Raw genomic sequence first — 23,243 nt, forward strand, 5'->3', positions numbered from 1 at the left:
AAAAGAATAACAACAATCATGTTCTTGTCACCACTCTACCATAAGATTAGTAATTCAGTATAAAGAAGATGGAAAACAAAGACGTCCCAACAATAATCTAGATAATTTACTAGGATGCTATGAGTTAGTTTTCCTCTAATCAATATACTCTGGGCAAAACAAGAGGTCTTTACAAACTCTTCAACTAAAGGAATGAATGAAGTACGGAAAGTGCTTATATAGAAGACACTTATAGATACAAAAATACAGACTCGGTTTCCAGAGGTAAGGTAAAGTACAACTTCAGTAAGTGGTCATCAGCTTATGCTGTGCTGCTAGTTGCAAAAATACAAACCTCTTATGTGTTTCCAACAGCAAAGCAGAATGCTGGCACAGTCACTTCCACAGTACATCTTCAAACGAATCAGAACAAGGGAACAGGAAATATTTGCTTGCCATCATAAATGGCTGTTTTACTTTAAGTGCACCTCAATACACAAACTATGTTAACTAATATGACTTCATCACACTGAAGCAGAAGATGCCCCAACATAAGCTGTAGATCTTAATTTCTATTACAATCATGTATTTGGGCACTGGCATCTGGTATTTTGAAAATGGTCTAGTCTTTTCATATTTGCTTTCCCCCCCGTCTTCCCTCAAAGCCAACAATAAATCTCAGGAGCTCTAGAAAGACTACAGCTTACTAGATGTGAGGAAGATGATCTAAGCATCACAGCTACAATAACAAGCAGATGTCATCACTGTACCAAAAAGATAAACAAGAACTATGCTGATGCCTTTATTTTAATTCATTGCAACAATAGAAACTCTCCCAATAGGACATTAAGAAAGAGGCAAGAAGATGTGTTTCTGGTAGAAGTTTTAAGCCTCACCTAAGTATTTCCCATAGTGCTCCAAGATTATTAACTATTGTCCTTGAAGACTGCCTGTAACTGTTCTCCAAGTCTGAGAAAGGAAGAAATACATGATGATAGCCTTTGTGTAGTCTTTTGATTCAAATCAGTAATTAAAAAAGTATTTTAGGTGTTGAAAACATATCAGCAGAAAACAACATTTCTGAAAGTAGCTTCTTCAACTATTAAACAATGAATACATCATTTCCTTAGCAAAAAGCATAAGAATTAACTACCTGTGCATAACCTGTAGACTACCATTTATGCAACAAAAGAAAAAAGTCTTTTGAGCATATATATTTAGCTTGATTAACTGCTGGAAATACAAAGACACTCTGAACTGAACTGTAAGAGTATCTACCCAGACACTGTTTTGGGCACAATGTGCTATTGTAACCAACAGCATGGAGGGAACAGGAAGAACTCAAGCATTCCTCTTAAAGATGGATGTTGCACTCTCCAGCGAAAAAGAAAAATCTCTTTGGAGTAAGTCTTTACAGTTATTAGGACCACACTGCTGCAATTTCATGTGCAACTCATGCTGTCAGGTTATACCAGCAACCATTTATGTTATGTGACAACACCAATTAATCTAGCAGTCATTTTTGAAGCAATCAGCTTGTTACATACATACAAAAATCTACTTAACTGATACTCTAGTTATGTGACTGGGTTGCACAGGTAAACTGTTCTTCTTTAAAAATAGCCACAGCAACAGTTTGAACGGTTGAGCAGCCTGTTTCCCATGATGTGCTGCCTGGAAACCCCAGTTCTTATCATTGTACAATAATAAGCACACGATTCCTGTCCTTAGAAACTTATCATTTATATATAGCTTCTCCATTAAGCTAGCAATGCAGATCTTGTATGCAAACAAAAGCTTAATAGAGATCTATAGAATATACTTATCATCAGTGGTATGTCTGTAAAACAGGAAGAAGCATGCAACAACTAAACCCTAAGACCACACTGAATTTACACCAGAAGTATTCAGACAGGTGCGTAACAGTGCAAAAGCACGTGCAATTCTGGTAAGCAAGTTCCCAGTGTGCACATTGATTTATCTTATACATACAGACATGTCTGACTAGCATTCTTTCAGCAGGGGTCTACAAGAACTTAAGATCAAATGGCACCAACACTGAAGTGCTCAGGAACTGTCTCTTTCTTGTGATGTCATAAGAGTAAGGGGGGCAGGAGGGGGGAAAGCACCCAGGCACATGAAATAAACAGAAAAGTTCCCAAACACTAACTCCTGTCTTTGAAATATTTCAATGACTAATGGCTTAAAACTTACGATTAGTTAACTGTTTAAGCTAGGAAACACTGTGTATTAACAACCTGTTCTACAGCATAAACACGCATGAGGGCTAACAGAAAGACCTATGATAGCAGTAGAAATGCACGCTGCTACAGAGCTCCGAGTTCCAGTCTCACATGCAACACCATTTTAAAGGCGGAAGCTACTCGCCAATTGCCATTTTTTCAGACTTTCATAAACGTGCAAGAAATTCCACAGTTTTCCTCTGATTACATCAACTAGGAAGATAAACTCTTTTCTAGAAAAATAAAGACAAGTTACCTAGTATTCATTTTGTGTGTCTGAAAACCTAAATAGGGATCAAGAACCAAACTAGTTGCTAGGTCATCGTTTTCACACAGTTCCTTGGCAGACATTCCAGAGGAAGGCACATAACGACTTTGACCCTCAAATCCTGAAGCACCGCTACCTGCAAATAAGAGAGCATAAATTAGATATCATTTAAAGAATGTTATAAAGCCCAGCTATGCTCAGGGACAGCCAGCCACAGGTTGGAGACAAAAAATACAGAACAATTAAGGAAGATGATAAAATATCTGAAGAAGCAGGAGCACAGTTAGTTTTTCACTCTTGCTTTTGTTCATTTATGTAGCAGCCAATGGAGAAAGTATTTTAGAATATATTTTATGGGTGTCTTTAATTAATTTTGGTTTCCTTCTCTCTTCTGCTCCCCAACTACAAGCATCTTTCCAGACTACGCAGTTCAGTCATGCCTGCCTCTAAAATTTCTGACCTACAAACGTGATGAAGCCATGACAATTTCAAACCTGATTTTCCCCAAAATCCGAATAAAGGATTTACTCTGAATTTGTATTTAGTCCTTCATCCCAGACCAACAGTGAAAATAAAAATCCATGTTCCTTAAAACCATTTCATAATGACTATTGATATACGTGACTTCATTCAAAATGGGGTTTACTTCTACATGTGCATTCACTAAAAGTCGGGCTAGTAATTCAAATTATGTTATCCACTTCCAATCACACTAGTTCTCCCTTAGTGCCAATCACATATTTTATACTTACATGGGTTCAAAATTAATTTACATCCAGTTATTCTCACTTAACTTTTAAACTGATCTGAAGAGATCTATATTCCTGAAGTGAGTTAACACATCCAACAAATACAAACATAATTAATGCTTCTGATGATAGCCAAATGCTGAATGCAGACCTCCTTCATGAATTAAGACAAGACAGAAGCCTGACTTGCAAATTGATAGATGAATCACACACAGCACTAAGCTGCATAAATATGTACATACATCTGCTTGATCTTCTCTCAACTCCATTTTTGCCCATCTTCGGATTCTCCTTTCCTGCATGCTGCAATTTGGTCTGATTCTGCGCATGGTCATTAGACGACTTGCTTCCACTTCTCCTGCCATTCACCACCATGTTCTTGGATTCTCCCAGCCACTTCATTCCCACAGACAATCTGACTCAGTTGCATTTAGTCACTTTTCAAAAGGCTTGGAGAAGTGGATGAATAATTTCAGTTCCAATTCCTACTGGAAGCAAAACATGAACATGATTAGAACTTACTGGGAAACTGTTTCCAAGACACAGATTTTAACAAAAAGAAGAAAAAAAAAGAAAAAACCCAACACGGTGGGGCAGGAAGAAAGATGGTGATCTGCATTCACATTAGGAAGAAAGAAAAGCAGTTCATTAGCACTAGTACAGGGAACTGCTGCAAATACAGATATCCACAGGTGAAGTACTGTCCTACAACTTACAACCACATCTGGAAGCAAAGATGGAATTCTAAAGCTGATAAATTGCTAAGGATAACTCAATTTTAAGAGCTGGACTATACACACATATATGCCTATGTATTTATATAGGCATACGTACACATGGATAAATACACACACAGCTATGCGACTCCAAAAATGGAGTATTTTCGAATACACACCCAATTAAGATTATATTTCCTAATAAATAAAATCTGTAACCTGTTTGGAACTCTACAGCAAAGAATGACATTATACAAACATCCTCCAAGAACTAAAGAACACAGTTAAAAAAACAACGAAAAAAAAAACCCAACCAGAAAACTGACAACATTTTTTTAATAGGGGTGGGGGAAAGATGTTAAATCTTCATTTAAAAATCAGAGTTCAAAAAACCCTCAATGATGATCTAGAGGACCCAGGCTACTATTTTTACTGTTCCATGTAACAAAAAAATGGTCACAACACATCTGGCTCAATGGGCCAGTAGTAAGTGGGGTCACAAGTAGAGCTGAAATTTTACAGTACATAAATGGCCAGCAAAGCACATGCTAGTTTTTGTCTGCAGTCTCAATTATATTATGCAATATTTATTGCATAAATAATTATAAGAAAGCTACTAATGCTTTTGTACAGTTATGTCTCACTGTATAACTTGCAGGAAAAAATCTGACACTGATTTACACAATTATTTTACAATTGCATTTATGCATTAGTAATTCATTTACTCAGTTTTAATTCATCCTCCTCCCTACTGCTTCCTCATAAAGAAATAAATTGTGCCTTTTCTTTTTACTGTTATTAAAAAAAGAGCATTAATGCTCTGCTCACAGCAGATAACAGGCATCATGTAACAGGCACTTCAATCTGGTGGAAGAAATTTGCAACAAACTAACAGATGTTTTGAAAGAGTCTTTTGTAGAAATTCTGTTTTTAATCAGTTAAGAGTAGCAAAATACTGGATTTCTGTTAGACACCTATGTGGTCCAGCTACTTAAAGCTACAGAAATATTTATGGCTAGATGATTAGTAACTAAGTTCCTTATAAAGATTCAGAAGATTGAAGTATTAAGAGAAAAACAGTAGAGACAAGTGACTTAACAGATGTATTGGCTCAAACATCTTACTAAAACTATCATCCAGAAATCTACAGGTTTTAGAGCCTTTTACAAATTGTCACAGAAGGATAGTAAGATTATCAACAAAGTGTAACAGAACCATACTGAGGAAAAGCTGGCTGAACCACTGCCTCAATATAAAGAGAAAGAATTGAGATAATTTCAGTGGACAAGGAATTTTCTTGCTGCCAGTGATAGAAGGGATTGGCTTTGACCTCAAGATTAAAAAAAAAAAAAGTTTAAATGTCTATTTTACTGGACCAGCAAGCTTTAACACAGCTCTTTAACAGAGCTGGAACTGAACAGTTTGACTACCAGAATGCAAAAGTCGCTCTGCATACTGACAAAATTCTTTAGAAAGTTACCAGATACAGCCTTCAGAAAACAAACTAGAGACTTAAAATTTGCTAGGGAAAACCCTATTCATTGCATTTAGCTATATGTAGAACCAGACATTTTTACATAATACCGCCAAAAAAAAACCAACACCTTGGAAATCTTGCAGCTAAACTTGTACTAGAAAGCACTAGGCTTTTTTTTTCTTCATAGAGCTTGCCTGATAACATATATTTAAAAAGAAAAAAAAAACCCCAACCAAAACCCCAAAAAGTTTCTTGTTAAGCATCCCACCTGAACTTCTTTCAGAAGACAGCTACCCTGTGAAGATCTGCACTGACTATCACATAAACACTTAATGACAAACTCACTCTTAAACTTCCTTCTTTCTGCTTCTCAATCAATTCATTCTACAGCTCTATATATTCTAATTAAACCCCATTCCCCATTTTTGTAACAGTGGTAATAAAGAGCATTAAAACAGAAACTACATTAAAGACTTCCACTAAATTCAGTCTTGGTTCTCTTTGTAAACCAGGACTGAACTATACTCTGTGGTGTGCTACAGTTCAAGAGCAGTACAGGTCAGTGAAGCCTACCATGAAGTCCGATTGTAGATGAATACTGGTATGCAACAACCTGAAAGAAAAACATTCAATACAGTAGTGTTTCTGACAACTAGTAGGTACAGTAGCTACACTTTCAGATGGAAAAAGGCGTACTCTGCGCTAAGAAGGAAACTGATCTTTCATAAGCCCAGTTTGGGAAGGGTGAGTACTATCTGTGCTAAGACACTTCTGCCTAACAAATACAGTAATGACAAGGAAAGGACGATAGCAAAGGTAAGAAGGAATGTGGCCACAGAAGAATCCTCAAACCATACTAAGCATTTGGAAAAATACTTGCTTTTGCTGCAAGATATATTGATGTAGATGACAACAGAAGTCCTCCCCAAGCAGAATCAAAAGTCATTTAGTGAAGCCTAGCAAACATTCTCATGAAAAATCATTGTTTATTTGAGCCTAGCAGCCTAATGAGCAAGAAAACCTTTGTCTCCATGTACTGCTGCCTTTTATTTTCTAATACCAGCCAAATGACAAACTTGAAGACTGCAAGCGTGCTTCTTCAGCCTCTATTGCTTCTCCCAATACATAAACATTGCTTTCAAGAGATGGTATCAAAAGCTAGAACCAGCAGACAGGATTCCTTTCCCAGTGAATATCCCAGCTCCTAATGTCAACAGATAACCTAAAAGAGAGCAAGAGATGTCCCACTCATTACCACCATGTGTGATCTTCAATACATCTTCAGATGTGATTTGCTCTCAGTACTTTCTACATCAGACTCATTCCCCTTTAGGCATGGAGGGGAAAAGGAAGAGATGAACACCATCTTCCTTTTCAAGAAAAAACTGGAGTGTACTTACACCTCCACATACTTAAAAATTCCTGCTAAAAGGCTCTGCCATCAAATAATCTAACACCGTGCATGGATCATTTATGACTTTGGGTTTATCTATACTGTTAAGTTTACCAACACATTTACAGCTTCCAAGGGACTTTTTTTATTTCAATGTAAATGTCCACATTGCTGTTTTAACCCTTTATTAATTATACCACTACTCTTTATAATTATACTGCCTTTTATAATTCTATTACAGTAGTTTTACAGGCACATTTCCTCAAATGTCAAAATATAGCTCAATCACATTTGGCACCTCTCATTGAGGAATTTAGCATTTCATTGCAACGGTACTCTCAAAAATGAAAACTCAAGTTTCTTTTACCTAGTTCTAAATTTATTAAACCTATTAACACGCTTTCTGAGCATTATTTGCATTTCAGTAACGTTCAGAAGCACCAATCAAAAACTGACAAACACAATTAATGCTGTCATCGCGTAAGATACTCACAAAGCCAGATTTATCCAGAAGTGTTTACCAGACTGATTAAACAGTACCATTCAGATTTATATCATATACGAAAAGCCTTAGTCCTTTTATACTGGAAAGTGCAGTAAATCCCTATGAATTTGAGTAAAGAAATTCTATGGCTGTTAAAATGGATCTCAAAAGCTGTCTGCCTCCCAGGTGTTGGGCTCTCATCTGTGAAATCTATCAATTAAGAAAAGTCTTGTTGTGAGGGGGTAAAAAAGCTGCACAAAAAGCAAATCAATAAAATCCTAAACCATACAAACACATACATCAGTAACCATAAGAAATTCAAGTACCATTTATTTTAGTCTTCCGTAACACAGTTTTTGCATATAAATATTTATTACTTAAAGGACAGGGACAGCTTCTAAACAGAGGCAGTGGATTTTGTTCATCCTTCTCCAGGACACAGGCAAAGACACTAGGATCAGGAGGTTTCCTAACGGGCAGGTTCATCCTCCCCTTTCCCATGGTCTCCAGTACACAGGCAGTCAAAGGACCTCCTTCTAAAAAAAAAAAATAAAATCAAGGAACCATATTTTAAGAACACAAACATCTAAACCAGTTTGGGGGGGAGGGAGTGTTGTTGGTTTTGGTTTTGTTTTTTAGATTAATTATAGCTGCAAAAAGTCTTCCCCAACAAGGCAGTGGCCTAACGCAAATATAGGTCACAAAAAACAAAAGACCCAATGACCACAGCCTCAGCTTTTCTGGACAAATCATTGGCATCAAAAGAAAAGATATATGTTTCATTACTGATAGCTCTAAAAAAAAGCAATAGACCTTTGAGTTTGGGAAGCAGAGCAAAACTATGCAACCAGTTTTTCTATAGGATCACCAGGCTGTGGACAATTTCACTACAGCCACCCCATCTGGGTAACAAAAAAAACCCAAAAACAAAAACCAAAAAACCCACTCCTAAAAAGCGTTCAAGCTTCTAAGAATACGAAAGACTGAGCAAAATCAAAGCTAAATGAAAACTTGCACTGCTTTAAGGAGTTATTCAAAACAGCCTCAAATCTTATTTCGGTTACTGGTTTTGACAGCTCAGACAAGTACCATTAAGCCAGAGAGGAAAGGGAGGCACAGAATGCTTCTGGCTCACAAAGGGTGTGAAGCCAATGCACAGTGTCACTTTAAACAGGAACCTAATGTTATATGTTACACTACAAGTTATTACTGATGACACTAAAACACAGCAAGACCAGGCATGGAACAGAGGTCTTTGCAACCACAGAGGGTGACAAAAAAAGAAGATATTTGGGAGTTTACTTTCCCATAAACTCTGTAGTCAAAGTTCTGTCTTAAAGAAAGGTCAGGTGGTCCCACTGGACTTCAAAAATTCTGGAGTTTAGGCTGCAATTCCTCAACAGGATAAAAGTTACCTAGGAAGGGCTACTTCAGTCCCACCCCTGCAGATGCTTTTTTTTAGCCACCTGATTTCACATTCATTTTTTACTTTCTTTGCCCCTGGGATGAACTGGTTCAGTAAACTAAACCACCAGAAAAAAAAAGAAAAGAAAAAAATTTGGGTTTTGAGCGTTTCTTTTCAGCTAGTTAGTTCCAAGAATAAGCTCAGTGCAGAATTGGACATGGATTAACAGCAGCATGTGGGATGCTGTAAGACTCTGTCAAAACTGACTCAGGTCAGTCAAACTGTTGCAGAACTGCAGCCCCAGGATAAAGGTTTGTGAGAGCACACATGGATCCAAAACTGACCCAAACCCAGGCATCAATCCCCCCACCAATAGCTCAGTCTGTACACTTCCACTTTCTCTTGTGTCAGTTCTTTTGCAGCCATGTGATTTTTGTGTGTCAATTTGAGTACTAATTGAAGTACAATGCAGGCACAGAAGCAACAGCGTACCAGTACAAATGAGTGGCAGAGAGGGAATGCACATACAGAAGTGCTTCAGCAGCTCCTGCCCCTTCTCCTCTTCCCCCCCACCCCCCACTTCCTCCACTAGGTGCCCTCTCAGGGTGAAGGTGAATAACTGGCTGACCAAAGCACCCTAAAGGCTGCATGATCCCCCCAACTCACTGCAGCAACTCCAGTGTTCAGCAGAATTTCACAAAGACAATCCAAAAGCTCACTGCTCCCGAGAGAGGAAGAACCTCCTTCCTCCCCCTTGCCAATTCACACAAACATTTCCACCATTTCTGGAGCTCAGTGGACCTCTCCCTAACTCAATTTAACCTCGTTAACCCAACAGGGGGGAGAGCAGGCAATTTTCTGTTGGTTTAATGTGCTGAGCAGGTTTAACAAAGGATCCAATGGACACTAGAGCAACAGAGGATGCAGTATTGGAGGAGCAGCAGCGGGACCACTGAAAGGGGAAGGAAAAGTGTAAGCTGTTGTAACAGTTTAGCGATGCAATTTACACAGGTTCAGTTGAACCTAGCAGTTCAGAGCAGTCCCATCATGGCTGGCACAAACAGCACTACAGTTCAATGAAGACTTCAAACGAGCATAATACCAAAAGCAGCCCTGCTGCCCCCTCGTCTGCTTGTGCCCACTTCCATGCCATCCTCCCTCTGTGCCAGCAAGACAACTGCAGAGCCATGCGGTGACCGAATCAGGGGAGTCAGCAGAAAAGTCTGAACCTTGCTGGCTTGAACCATGGTACAAGAGGATGTTACGGGAGGGTGGGGGAACAAGGTCAGGAGCACTTAAGCTGGGACTGCTCCCAAATGCTTTGCATTCTCAAACCACAGCTCTGGATTCACTGTTTAGCGGAGACGTATCATACCTTACACTTACTATGTTAACTTGGGCAACTGTCTGTTGCATTAAAGCACAATGCTGTTTGAAGCGAAAAGAATACTGGGAATTGTAGTCCTGCCACAGGATAGCGCTAACAGGGCAAAACAAGTATTCAAGAGCCCTGTTCAGTCCTGTTACTGAGTATACAAGGATACATCATCCCACTTATTCATTTAATATGCAATGCACTAAGTAATTACTTTACATAAGTCTTATTTTCCAGTTTGTGAACTCAAATAGGTATAAAGCAGAGAAGTTTGTATGTGTCTATCTGGTTCTAATAACAAAATAGCATGATAAACAAACAAACAAATCCCATTTTTCAATCAAGTAAGTCTTGATTTCCCCACACGGTGTTACTTGCAAGGAAGAAGGCTTAAAGATTTCAAGACAAAAGTTCATTTTCAATGAAAACAGAAGAGGATGCATCCATAGCTATAGCGACCAGATTATGGAAACAGAGCACGACTCTGTGTGAACTCATTCCATAATACATTTTAACCTCACTGATTAAAACCTCCCACTATATATGTAAAGTTATACTATTAAATGCTCTGATCAGATTGCCATCTGTGTTGCCCTGCACTGAATTCAACCCACCAGAAAACTGCACCAAGTTATATACTTAAGATTCTCATACTGCCTGTGATACAACTCAACAAAACACCACGTACTCTCTCTCTCACCCCCCACCTTTTCTTTTTCAGAGAATAACATGTTGAAGATAATTTGATTTTAGAGTTTCAGATACAGATCCTGGACAAAGATGTGCTTTACCCCTTCCTTAAAAGCATATATTCCCCAATGAAAAATCACAAAAAAACCCCAAGATATCAGGCGTTTCGATCTAACTGCAGCAAGCTCTGAGCCCGGAATGGTCACTCAAAACAGACCTTAATAAAAACCAAGCAGTTAAAAAAACCACGGGTTAAAACTCCTATTGCGGCTCATACAGAGGAAAGCCATGCCGTCGGGACCACTAACCATTTAACACCAGAAGTGCCACAAACTGCCAAGTAACTAACAGATTCCTCCCCAAGTTCCCCCCACGCCTCCCTAGGCTGAAACTACTCGCACAAAATCCAGCGACGAACGAAGGGGGAAGCGGCCGGCGGAAGGGGATCGGGGCCGGCCGCGCCAGGCGGTGGCGCCGCCTCCCCAGACCCGTGCTGCCCCCTAGGGCTCGCCTCCCGCCGGCGCCGCCATCAAACCCCGGCCCCGCCGCGGCCCCCCACCTCCCCCGGCCCCCAGGTGCGACAGGGAAGCCGCATCGCCTGCAGACGCCCCTCTCTCCGAGAGGCCGCAGGTTCCCCCCTTCAACCGCCCTGGAACGCGAGGTCCGTCTGTCAGCGCCGCCGAAAGCCGCCCTCGCCCTGCCCGAGGTGCCGGGGGACGCCGGCGGCCCCGCACGCTGTCCCCTCGGCCGGCCCGCGGCGGGGGGCAGCCCCCGGGCCGCGGGACAGGACACCGGGCACGGTTCCTCACGCTCCCTCCCTCCCTCCCGCGCCGCGCTCCCCACGCGCTGCCCGCCCCACGGAGCACCCCCCCTCCAGTTCTGTCGTCCCCCCCCTCCCCCCCCCCAGCTGAGGGGCACAGCCCCCCTCACAGCCCCAGGCGCCCCCGCCTCACCGCCTGCTGACAGGCTGCCCCTGGCGCCTCCCACGCGCGGGGGCACCCTGCTCACAGGGCCCACGGGAGTCGCGACCCCCCCACAAAGAAAGACACACACACTCACTCACCTCCCGGCTGCCCTCCGCGCTGGGTCCCTCGCCGCCGCCGGCGCTGCCCCAGCCGCCACTGGGGGGAAATGAATCATCAAAGGGAAGGGAGCGAGGGGAAAAAAGGGGAGGAAGGTGGGGGGGGGGAAGCGAAGACTGAGCGAGGGAGGGGGGAAGGGGGAGGAAAACTAAGGAGGGGGAAAAAAAGCAGCGATAGTGATAAAAAATAATTCCGAGTGGGGGGAGGAAAAAAAAATGGCGGATTAAAATCCAAGATGGCGGCGCCGAGGGCCGAGCGGTGCAGGGGGGAGGGGACGGGGGGAGCTGCCTAGAGATCCCTCCGCCGAGCTCTGCGAGAAAGAGTCCACCGGCTCCCTCGCAGAGACCCCGCGGGGCGGCGGCGAGGACCGGCCACCGTCGCCGCCGCCGCTTCCTCCTCCTTTTCCTTCTCTGCGGGGAGCCCTCTTTCCGCCGGCCTGTCGAGCCAGGCGGGCCGCTGCGCCGGCCACCGCGCTCCGAAGTTTCTTCTTCTTTCTCCCAGCGAAACCCGCGACCTCCTCGCCCCGTCCGGGGAGACGCCGCCTGCGCTCCCAGCGGCGGAGGGACACCGCGGCCAGGCACTGCCTTACGCCCGCCGCTGCGGAAGGATACACCGCTCGCAGTAAATACAGCCCGCCTCCCTTCCCCCCCCCCCCCCCCCCCCCCCCCGCAACCTGCGCCGCTCCCTGCCTCCTCCCCCAGCTGTCGCTTCACACCGGTCGGTGCAGAGGCAGGCCGCCAGCCCGCGAGCCTCCGCACTTCGCCCGCGGAGGAGGGACAGCGCGGGCCACAACTCCCATGACCTGCCAGCGCAGCGCGGCCCGGCGCCGCGGCGGAAGGATTTCGCTGAGAGAAAACAAGGCTCGGGCCACCCGCGGCTCGGGCCGTCCGACCGTGTGTGCGGAAGAAGTCCCGGTCGGCTCACGCGGTGGAGGGATCCCTCCGCCCGGAGCTGCCCTTTAAATGTGAGGGACTCCCCGCCGCGGAGGTGAGCGGCGGGAGGCTGTCTTTATTTCCTCGGCGGAGGATTTATGTGCCCCTTCCGCCTTGGTGTCTGTGAGGCGACAGTTCGCCCTGCCCCGCCTGAGGGAGCGGGAACCGCAAGTTGAGCCTCTCGGGGAGCTCCCGTGCTCCGGCACCTGCTCCCCCTGCCGCTGCCTGACAGAGGCATTTAAAAATGGCCCCCGCGGCCTGGAGGGACTGGGACGGCACCTCCTTCCCCGGGCCGCCGAGCGGGGCAGCCCCGGAGGGGGGGAGCAGGGCCGCGCTGTTCCCCTCCCCAGCCACGTCCCCCCACGCGTGTTCGTGGCTGGGCGTGGGTGCGAGCGCCCCCCTAGAGGAGGGTGCTGTTCAGGCAGCAGCTCCGTGGGCCACCCGCCTCAGTACAGCCCCCTTGAAACAAAAGGTGGCTTCGCTGCTGTTGGACCTGATTGAGATTGCAAGACGGGGAGTGGTGAACGTGATACTGCCCATGAGCAGAAACAGCCTGAATTAAATGCACTTGTGGAAAAAACCCTTGCTAATGCAATAACTGCTGAACGTTTCTACATTTGCAGGAGTTGGAAAACTCGAAAGCAAACGTTTTTCTGCTCAAAGTTCAGAAGTTTTATTATGTACTTAATATTTTGTGTTGTCCTTTATGTTTCTTGTCATATGATGTGCTGATTACAGTATGGACTGTTCTCAAACACAAGTTTTGTTTTTATAAGTTTACTAGAAGCTTTTAGATTACTTGCATTCATTTTAAGGTAACCATAAATGTTTCTGGAAGAGGAAAAGATTTGCCATGGTTTGCCATGTAACATCTTTCCTCTCGACAGCTACTCACCAGGAATACCAAATCCTCAGTTTTATTCGTAGTAGGATGCTAAAGCTTTTTAATAAAATATAATTTTGCATGGAACTGGGTTTAATATTGCTTTAATTATACAAGTGAAACAATATCTGGATATGGCATGTGTCCCAACAAACCAAATTGCTAGCTACATTGATTTTACTATAATTTGATAACAAGAAATTGCCTCTGAAGCTGAGTTTTTGCATGCCCCGTTGCTAAACCAGATTAACACAGACTTTTACAGTTAAATTATAAACCTCTGAAAGATTTACTTCAAACCAGAATGGACTATTAATAGCTTTACAAGCAGTGACTCTGTGATAATATTAGTAACAACATTTGTATATTGTTTTATAGATGCACCAGGTTGCTCTGTATATTTATGGGAATGGCTACAGTCATCTTAGAAGTTTAGATATTGCTAGACTGGAAGATGCTGGTATCAGTCCTAACAGCAACAAGACTTTTCCACAGGTCCAACAATGGGTGGTGAGTCCTTGATGTGGGTGAAGCACCACACACAAAAACCCCCTGTTTACATCCCCACCATAGACTCCAGCAGGTGATCTGGTGACAAAGCCCTGGCTACATCTGAAAGGATGTTGTTTTTTTTTCAGAATACATTCATCTAAAACTTATTTCCTCTGCTATTCTGGTAACAATTATAAAAGTTAAAGAAAAAAATAAGCGGTTTCCAGTTTGATTACAGTTGGGTTTGTTATTTCTTTTACGTTATAGCATTTTCCCATTGTAGGTCTTTCATTCAATAAAACAAAATACTGTCTTTGAAAATAAGAAAGTTGGGTGGACAAACCATGGTCAAATCATGATAGGATGCTTCAGGAATAAATTTACTACATTAAACAATTTTGAGTGCCCATGTTTTTCTGGAAACCAGCAGATACATAGTGACTTGCTCCAACTAAATGTAATTTCAGAAATTTATTATATTTTGTATTGTGAATGACCCATAGATAGTTTCAACATCGGTTTCACTTCCTAAATTAATACTACCATATCAGGCTTAACCCTCACCAGAACATGAAAGGTCTCAGATAATAAACTTTTATTGTTTTTTAATTAGCTATCAAAGGATGGCGATGATGGCATTATTTTTTAAAGGCCTAAAAATTTCATTCAGTCACGTGTTACTCAATATATCTATAGTGATTTTGTGACTTCTGCTGGAGAATTTTTTTTCTGATACCATAAGACCGAAAGATTTTGAGCATACGCCAGGCAATGGATGAGTTTATTTCAGTATGCATTGGCAAGAATCAGTAGTCTTTAATTCCCAAAGTAGTATTCCTAAATTGTGACAGTTATAAAAATTTGCTTTTTGCTGATTTTGTAGATGTTCCCACTTTGCAAATAGTAGCTTTTACATTTCCAGTATCCCATATATGCTATGACAGTACAATCCTAATATCGCAAACATTTTTGGTCATCCAGTTTTCACTGAAAAATTGTAGTTATTAAAATATTTATGTGATGAGTGGTTTTGTAAAAACCATGTCTTTTAAGAAGCAAACCTTGAGCTTTAGATGAGCTATGTGTAGAAGCTGCTGCTGCGTTGCAGTCTCTGGGGCCTCGTATCGGTCCAGACTTCTGCCCACAGCTGCAGGGTCAGAATCCAGCTCTCGGCCCTAAGCTTCCCTATTCAAAACCACCCCTGCAACATACCTTTCCAGTGATATGAAGCCAAATCCAGCTTAAGCTGAAAAAGATACAACTATAGCTGAGCAAATGATGTTTTGTCCCTGTATGCCTGTACGTCCATTCTTACTTTATTTGCAAATCTGACTTAAATACTGTGGCAATGGGTAATTTGGAGGACTACAAACATATAACCACAATTGAAAAGTCCATCACCCACTTGACAGTTTTACTCAGGCGTGCAGGCATTTGGGGGTTTTTTGCTTACTTTTATTCTGCAGTACTTTTACATAGACCCAGTGTAAGCATTTCTGGAACAGACATCTGGGAGTGTTTATGTGCCAATAACAAAGCCGAGTTGTCATATATGTTCTGGCTCTTTAGCAGGCCTGCCAGGCTATAAGGCACCTTCGTGCCATGAAAGTTTTAAAGCACACCATGTCTTGTGCTATAACTCATATATAACTTGTGTTGGAATTTTAAACTGGAAATACTGTGCCCAAATCCCTACCATCAGTTCTGCCAATTTTAAGAGCCCAGCAATATCATCCAGTGAAGTAGAAGCATGAGGAAACAGAAAGAAATACAAGGAAGGAGCCGAAGTAAATCATCGGGTGTAATGAGCTTGATCTTTCATTTATGGTAATGTTTTATCTTCTGTTTACAGCAAGCAGATGCTCTCTAGCTATTATTTTTACTATTGGGAAGAAATTATGTTGTGCAAAGGGGTAACACGTTTCACATTGCAAATGACACTTTTCTATTGGCATGGGCACACAGAGAATTTGTTTCCTTTGTATGCTGAGCGAGTAAATATTTTCCTGTGACATCTCTGAGAGGATCAGTCCCTTCCATCTGTGCAGGAGCGTGGCCTTAAGCACTAGCCACGGTGCCTCACTAAACTTGCTGTGAGGCGTACTGTTGCAATCAATGTGTAATCACCTCTGGCTGATGTCACAAGTCAGTTTTCACTGATGATTACAAACCCAAAGTTGAACATGGCAAATGAATGTACATAGGAATAAAATTAAAGATGTTTTCTATCAAAATCTTATTAATTTATCAAAAATGTACATATTCTTAGTAACAGATGGTCAATAATAGATGATAGATGGCCTCCTCTATGTAAATTAATGGCTGTGATTCACTTGAGGGGATCTGCTGATGTCATAAGCTGCCAGAGTGCAGCTTGAGTGATTTATTAACAGCTGCAGAAATCCTAGAGTGAATTACATCCCTGTATTCACTTAAGGTCTGCAGGTTGTTATTTATAAAATACGGAGGTTTGTATTTCTTCATTATTATAGGGATCTTTTCTGTGACACTAATAAAGGGGCACAATGCAGAAGTGATGAGTATAAAAGCTCAGCTTCCTGCCTGCAGTAAAGGCAGATTTTCTCCACTAATGCATATCAACAGCAACCCTTTCCTTTATTTTTAAAATAAGCTAATCAATATCTACAGAGGTTTACATGAGTCCTGGGTTGTTTTTTTTTCCCCCCACCATCAAATACAAATAATGTCAGCACCTTCTGATCCAGGAACTTCTGTCACTTGATGTTGTAGTCACTGCCTCTGTGTACGTTAGGCTATGTCCAAAACAAAAAGTTAGAAGAGGGCTGGGTGCTAAACAGGAGTAAGTGCTATCTCTAATAATCACTGGATTTTTCTGTTTAGGCAACAGATCCAGAAGGCTAGAAAAGGCACCTGGAAACCAAAATTCTTTGTGTACAGGGAAGAGGCTGTCCCATCTCCTAACACTATCCCTGTTCAGGGACAAAACCCTTCCTTTCCTCTGTAAAATTCCTGCATGGTGAAAGGGAAAATTTTCTCAGTATGGATCCCAGGTTTATCACACCCTTCCAACATGTAAGCATATGCAAGCAAATGAAATAATATTAATTTCCATTCCTTTTTCCCCCTCCCCAAAAAATAGGAGGTGATTAGGATGATATTAAATCCTGTTTCTCAAACAAGGGATACATTTCCAAAAAGTAATGCAAGTTGTAGAGGGAGAGGAAAAGGGAGATGAAAATAAATGATGAAAAGTTGCATGGCAGGAAGGAACAGTCAGAATTCATTTGCAAATAACTCTGCATATTATTTTTGCTAAAGATGCAGAATTTCTCGACAGAACTCACAGCAAGTGTTTGGATGCCTGCTAGATTCCAGTGAAAACCCTTCCAGCATTCTCTCTTCTCCAAGATTAGTTTTGTTTGTTGATAGTTAGATTTTACCAGTCCTTGGGAGAGTACTGCAGTTATTGTCCTCAGCAAGGAATACTGCTCTGGTACCAAACAAGTACTGCTTTACTCCTGCTTTCCTTCACCAACATCTGTCTGTCTGAGTGACCTGTCTCTATGTAAGAGGTATGAATAGAAGGAAGGCGATATTTGTACAGAAAATAAAGGTTAGAATTTGAAGAAAAACAGCCTCCAGAAATTGTTCACTGCCTTGAGGCAAAGCCCTTTGAAGTCATTATGAGTTTACTAATTTCAGTAAGCCTGTTATTGCTCTTACAGTGTCATGGACAAAGCCCAATCACACCAGGATCCCACTATGTTAGATATTACACAAATGCACAGAAAGGTATCAAGAAACAGGAAAAAAATAGCCATTTTTTTCCTTCTTTCTTTTCTGCTTTCTGGAATGAAATGCTGTCCTTTGGATGCTTTTAAAATTTCTTACGGATTCGTAGCATATATCCAAAAGCTTGACTCTCCTTGCTTACCTTTAACTGTGTAGGAACTATACATAGAGCAGATGACCAGCTGGACCATAGTCTGTCCATGATTTGCAACTTCCAGGTCAGTTCTGAAACAGGCTCCTTCATTTCCTCTCAAATTGTATCTGAACCTATTTCACTCCTTTTCAAACTGAAGTTATGGTTGGTTGGGGTTTTTTTGCTTGTTTCTACATGTCTACTTGCTTACTTCAGACCCAGTTTATATGAAGGATGCTGTGCAAAAAAATTGAGAGCTTGGCAAGTATCACCCTGAAGTTGTATTGATCTCTCTCATTTTCATGCTTTGGAAGGAGGAGTTGTTACTGTCTTCCAAAACTCCATTGTCATTCAGAGATTCGTTATATTGGCAGGGATTTTTCATTTTCTTTTGTCATACCAACAAGGAAGGCTACTAGTTCTGTACGAGTGCTATGCTTCAACACCTCTCACTTGTCTCCCTTTTATAGCCAGGCTTTTCCTCCCTGTACAGACTGTCAAATCAGTGCAAGACTGTGGGGTCCCAAGGAGTTATGATGTACAGTATTTCTCCCTGTTACTGCATTATTTCTGCAATTTCTGAGACCATTTGCTCCATAAACAAGTGAGCTGCCTAATGCTCTCTGTCCCCCAATTCTTCTAAATGGCAAAATAGAGGTAGTTGTTACAGCTGATCTAATCCTGAATGGCTACCGAAAGAAACAATGTACTATTTATTATCTATAGATCCATGGTAAATAGCAGTGGACCAGGTTCTGCTATGCAGTCTCTTTGGGTTGCCTAGACTGCACCTGTTATAAGGGAGGAAGGAATTTCATTCATCCACTACAGATTTCTAAATCCAAAGTGATGGTATTTGCAGTTCTGTCACCAGAGTCTCCAGCTGTGTGAACAGCAATGGGATGCTTTGTTTCAAGTGGTAGAACAAAAACAAACACATTTTTTCACCTTGCAAGCTTTGTTACTGTAAAAGTTTTTGTTTTTTTTTTTAAAAGTACAGGATCATGGAAAATTTCTGATGGGTACTGATCTTATTCCAATAGAGCATGCTGATCGAGGCATTATTTGTCCATCTATATTACCTGTATTAATTATCTCACACCTGGAAAAAATGGTGTCTGTTTCTAAAATGATCCAAAGGAGAGAAAAAGGGCAAAAAAGGACCCAAAAATGTGTTTGTTTCATATTTTTGTTTGCAGATTTTCATGCACTGACACTGTTCTGCTCATTATCTGATTATAGAACCTAATAGTAATTTCTTCTCATCACTGCTTTTGGTTATATTGGAGAGATATGTGGGTATTAATTTTTCTCCTTCTCCTACCAGAGTCTGGCAGGCCTTCAGTTTTCTCCTGATGGAGGGTGGTTCTCAGGTGGATTTTTTTTTTTTAATTCATGGGATGCTCACTCCTTTTATGCTCCATCAGTACTAAAGAGTTACCTCACAGTGAGCATTGGATTGACATGCGAATCATGTATCCCTTCTGACATAAACCACACAGGCACTTTGCCAAGAGTAAATCCCATGAGAAGGGCATTAAATCAAGCACGATGTTCTGTTTCCCCTGTGGATACCTCAAGCTCCAGCTATCGTTTCCAGAGAGGCTGTTTTACTCAGCAATGGTGCAGTGAGGAGAATAATTTGTGTGCTTGTAATTTTAACTTCATGTCCCATGGCTGGCATAAGAATTTTTCCTCCCCTGGAAAAAAAAAAATTAAAAAATAGAAAAATGGAGCATTTCTGACAAGTGACAAAAAATAAGTTGAGTGCATCTCTGCAGCATTCCCATCAAGCAAAATGGAGTTTACTGTGTTCATGACTTGCTCAGAAAGAGAAAAGGTTGTCTTCCACCACGTGATTACGCATTTTGGAAGCATGCAAGAGGTTAAGTTAGGGGAGGGGAGGGAAGGATGAAGAATTAAACAAATTCTGTCCTTGTCTGCTTCATTTATCTGTTTTTGGGAAGAATAAAAAGTATGAGCTGAAGTAAGTTCATGAAGGACTAGGTGATATATCAACACCTGCAACAAAGGAAAATGGCTCGGGATTTAATATGTGCAACTATCGAGCATCTTTTTTTCTTGCATCTCTGTTACAATGGAGGCTAGCATCTTACGGGGGTAGCTTTGAGACCAGGTTGGACAGAAGCCAGAAAAAATACTCTTTAACAGCCAGCCAATTTTTATTAGGCATTTGGATACAGTACCAGCTATCATTTATGTGGGCAAAACCCACTTCGGTTTTATTTGAGGTTGAAAGACATACACCAACCTTGGTGTTTCTCTGGTGATACAACCCTACGGGTGCAAAGTATCTGCTTTGCTGTACCACCTTTACAATTCTGCAGATGGGAGTGTCACACCATTTTACAGGACATGGGCCATAAAAGAGTACTTTCTCAGCCTCAGGAGAGGTTCATGAAGGTCCAAGGCAAATTCACTCCATAGACATGGAATTTTCTGGGACTTTCCCTTTGGTTTTCCCAATCACTAGCCATTTAAGGTGCCAAGCTTAGGCTGATTGAGAGAGGTTGTTGCTCTGCTCTTTTTGTAATTAGAGATCGCTGTAAAATGTCACAAAGTAGGCACTGTGTCTCTAGCTGCTTTTGAAGATTTTGGTCATAATGCCCAGTTGGGTATTTTGTTTGTGCAATGGTGGGTTCTGCTAGAGTCTCTAGGATAGATAGTGAGTTACTTTGGTTACTCAGAGTGGAAAGAAAAATAGATCATTTGTCTGTGCTTACTTTTGAGGCTTTCACTCAGTGCGCCTGTGATAAGAATGTATATCTCAGTGCAATGGAATTACAGCTTTGATAACATCCCTTCCTTAAATATGATGAAAGTCTTGCTGGACTCCAAAGAGCAATGCAGTAAATCTGCCTCAGTTATTATTACTTCAGGAGCTGTCATAATTGACCTGCTTCCTTGTGACTGTAAAACACATTGAAATATGTCACTGGAAATGGCCTTTCACTATCCTTTCAGCTCTGTCTAGAACTGAAGTTTGGAAAAAACATCTGGCTACTGTCATGGATGTATATGGAGGTGGCTTGATGTCTCTGTTTAAGCTTTGGAAAGACTGTTATTCATTGAGGCTGAATGGAAGGCAAGAGATGGAAATTTTAGCTGTATGCATTTTTTCATACAGGCAAGTGAGAAATTACCAACACATCTGGACTGGGCTTTGCCTTGGCAACAAGGGTTTTTTGGCTTGAAAGGGGTTTTTTTGCTCCTTTATGGGCTCCATCCTGATGACTTTGGCCTTTGTGTGAAACTGCAAAATGGCAGATGTAAGAGGCAGGATTGCAAGCTCTGAACTTGGTGAGCGGGGCTAATACTTTCAATGACAGAAGGATGGGATCAGACAAACTCAAAAAATGGGGATATAATGTGTTCTAGGTGTGCCTGCCTATTCTTCTGACTTTGTTTTTCTGCAGAAGACACCTTCCTCTTGGTTAATCTCAAAAGCTGTCTGTTTGCTTTTCCACTTACTTGTAACACTTTGCTAGCAGTTTACAGAGGAAGCATTATGAAAACACAAAATCCTTTTGCGGAAAATGGTGCCATTAGAGGTTAGGGAAGGACTTGGATCACAGATTCCTCAATGTGGTTCTAGTTTTGCATGTGAAACATTTCACTAATCTGCTGTCTCCCACTGTTAGTTCATTGTCTTTCTAATCCTCTTTTTTATACCTATCAGTAAGTTAACGAAATCTACCCCAAAGGTTTGCTATGTGACTTAAGAGTGTTTAACAAGTGCATTGCAATGAAGTAAAAGGTCCTCCTGAAATTCAGCCTTTCATGTTCTCCTCCTCTCCCACTATTTAGAGGAAGAATGAACTTGCATCCAGCTTTCTAGCTGAGCTGGGAAAAAAGTTCTGTAGTAGAAGACAGAAATTGTCATTCTTGTTCAGACCATCTAGAAGGAAAAGTATCAAAGCTACAGTCTGGAGACTATTGCTCCTCAATTGCAAATGCAGATTATACCCATATGTTATTTGATTTGCTGTGACTTTCTGACATTCCTTCTCAGTCAGCTGACAGAAGTAACCATGGTGGTTGCAGTGCAGATGATAGGTCTTGCGAGATGAAGGCTGATTTGGCAATTTCATCTTTGTTGAAGTCTCTGTGGATTTTGAAGACCTGGATCAGGTTTATAGGAGGGTATAGTTTTACGAGCAGGAGAAAGGAGGCCCCAGTGTGCAGATACTGCGTTAATGAAGTGTTGACAAAGAAGCAGCCTGTGCTCCAAGACTGAGGGCAGGTCTGGCTCACATGATTCAGGGCTCTGAGTCTGTAGCTGAAGGCCAGCCACTTAAATGCCAACCCATTTACTTCTTTGAAGAACTCCAAGATGCCTCTGAGGGGAGGTGGAGAGGAACAGAGAAACTTCTTCAGTGATGCACCAAGATAAAGAAAGAGTTTCCATGTTCAGGGTTAGTGAGAACATGGATGGAGTGATCAGAGTAGATGCTTGCACACGTCTACATACAGGAAGCAAATGAATCTTGCTTCTCCTTTCTATGCTTTGCTGTCCTTCCTCATTCCTATTACCTGAATGCAAGAGAACATCTGACGGTAGGGGAAACTTTCCTTGAAACTTCTGAATACTGATGGGAAGCCCTTTTTTCTTTTAAGGAGATCCTGGCTTTTCTAGTCAGTGGCTTTTCACATGAAGAGGAACTTTGTAGTTCTTCTGCTTTCAGCAGTGCATTGTACCATCCTGTCAGAAAGCTGCTTCTTCAACAGATGTCTGCCAATGTGAAAGGTCCTATCGGCCTGACCAGCCACGAGCAGAGTGATTGTTCTCTCTCAGGGAGTCAGATCCCAGTTTATCAATGCAGCCTTCTTCACATCCCAGTGACCCTGGAAAAATTAACTACTTGCTGGCTGCCAGGCAGCCAATAAATGTTTAGTCCCAAGAAAAGGCTACTAGGTTCAAATCTGTAGGTGACATGGCAGGGGAGTTGGCAGGGAAGAGCCACCTAGGTGGCTGCAGGATGTACATAGCTTGTGATTTTTTAGGGGAAGTTGAAGGCCCTGGTTTCACTGAGGACCTTGAGAGTAACAGCAATGCCTTATTAAATGTCTAATTAGGCTGATAGACTCTGCCTTATGTATCCACAACAGAATTCCAGTCTCAAGATTGGGCATTAAGGACTGCTTTG

The 23,243-nt window shown here is 41.9% G+C and overlaps 1 protein-coding gene across 5 annotated transcripts in view; it reads right to left on the reverse strand.

Moving 5' to 3' along the window:
* Window positions 1-11,965, reverse strand: part of KMT5B (lysine methyltransferase 5B) — a 31,039-nt gene extending 19,074 nt beyond the window's left edge. Inside the window, exons 1-4 of one of the 5 annotated variants that reach the window (XM_076344296.1) lie at window positions 11,843-11,965; window positions 7,636-7,842; window positions 3,482-3,727; window positions 2,479-2,626 (exon numbers count right to left, since the gene is read on the reverse strand). In XM_076344296.1, coding sequence (XP_076200411.1) covers window positions 2,479-2,626; window positions 3,482-3,641 — 308 coding nt within the window. In that variant the 5' untranslated portion in view covers window positions 3,642-3,727; window positions 7,636-7,842; window positions 11,843-11,965. Of the gene's footprint in view, window positions 1-875; window positions 926-2,478; window positions 2,627-3,481; window positions 3,728-7,635; window positions 7,846-11,842 lie in introns of those variants that run through there. The other 4 variants (XM_076344293.1, XM_076344294.1, XM_076344295.1 and 1 more) reach the window with 4 other exon arrangements.
* Window positions 11,966-23,243: the final 11,278 nt, after the last annotated feature.

Source organism: Aptenodytes patagonicus, chromosome 7 (assembly GCF_965638725.1).
Source record: "Aptenodytes patagonicus chromosome 7, bAptPat1.pri.cur, whole genome shotgun sequence".
NCBI classification, from domain to species: Eukaryota; Metazoa; Chordata; class Aves; order Sphenisciformes; family Spheniscidae; genus Aptenodytes; species Aptenodytes patagonicus.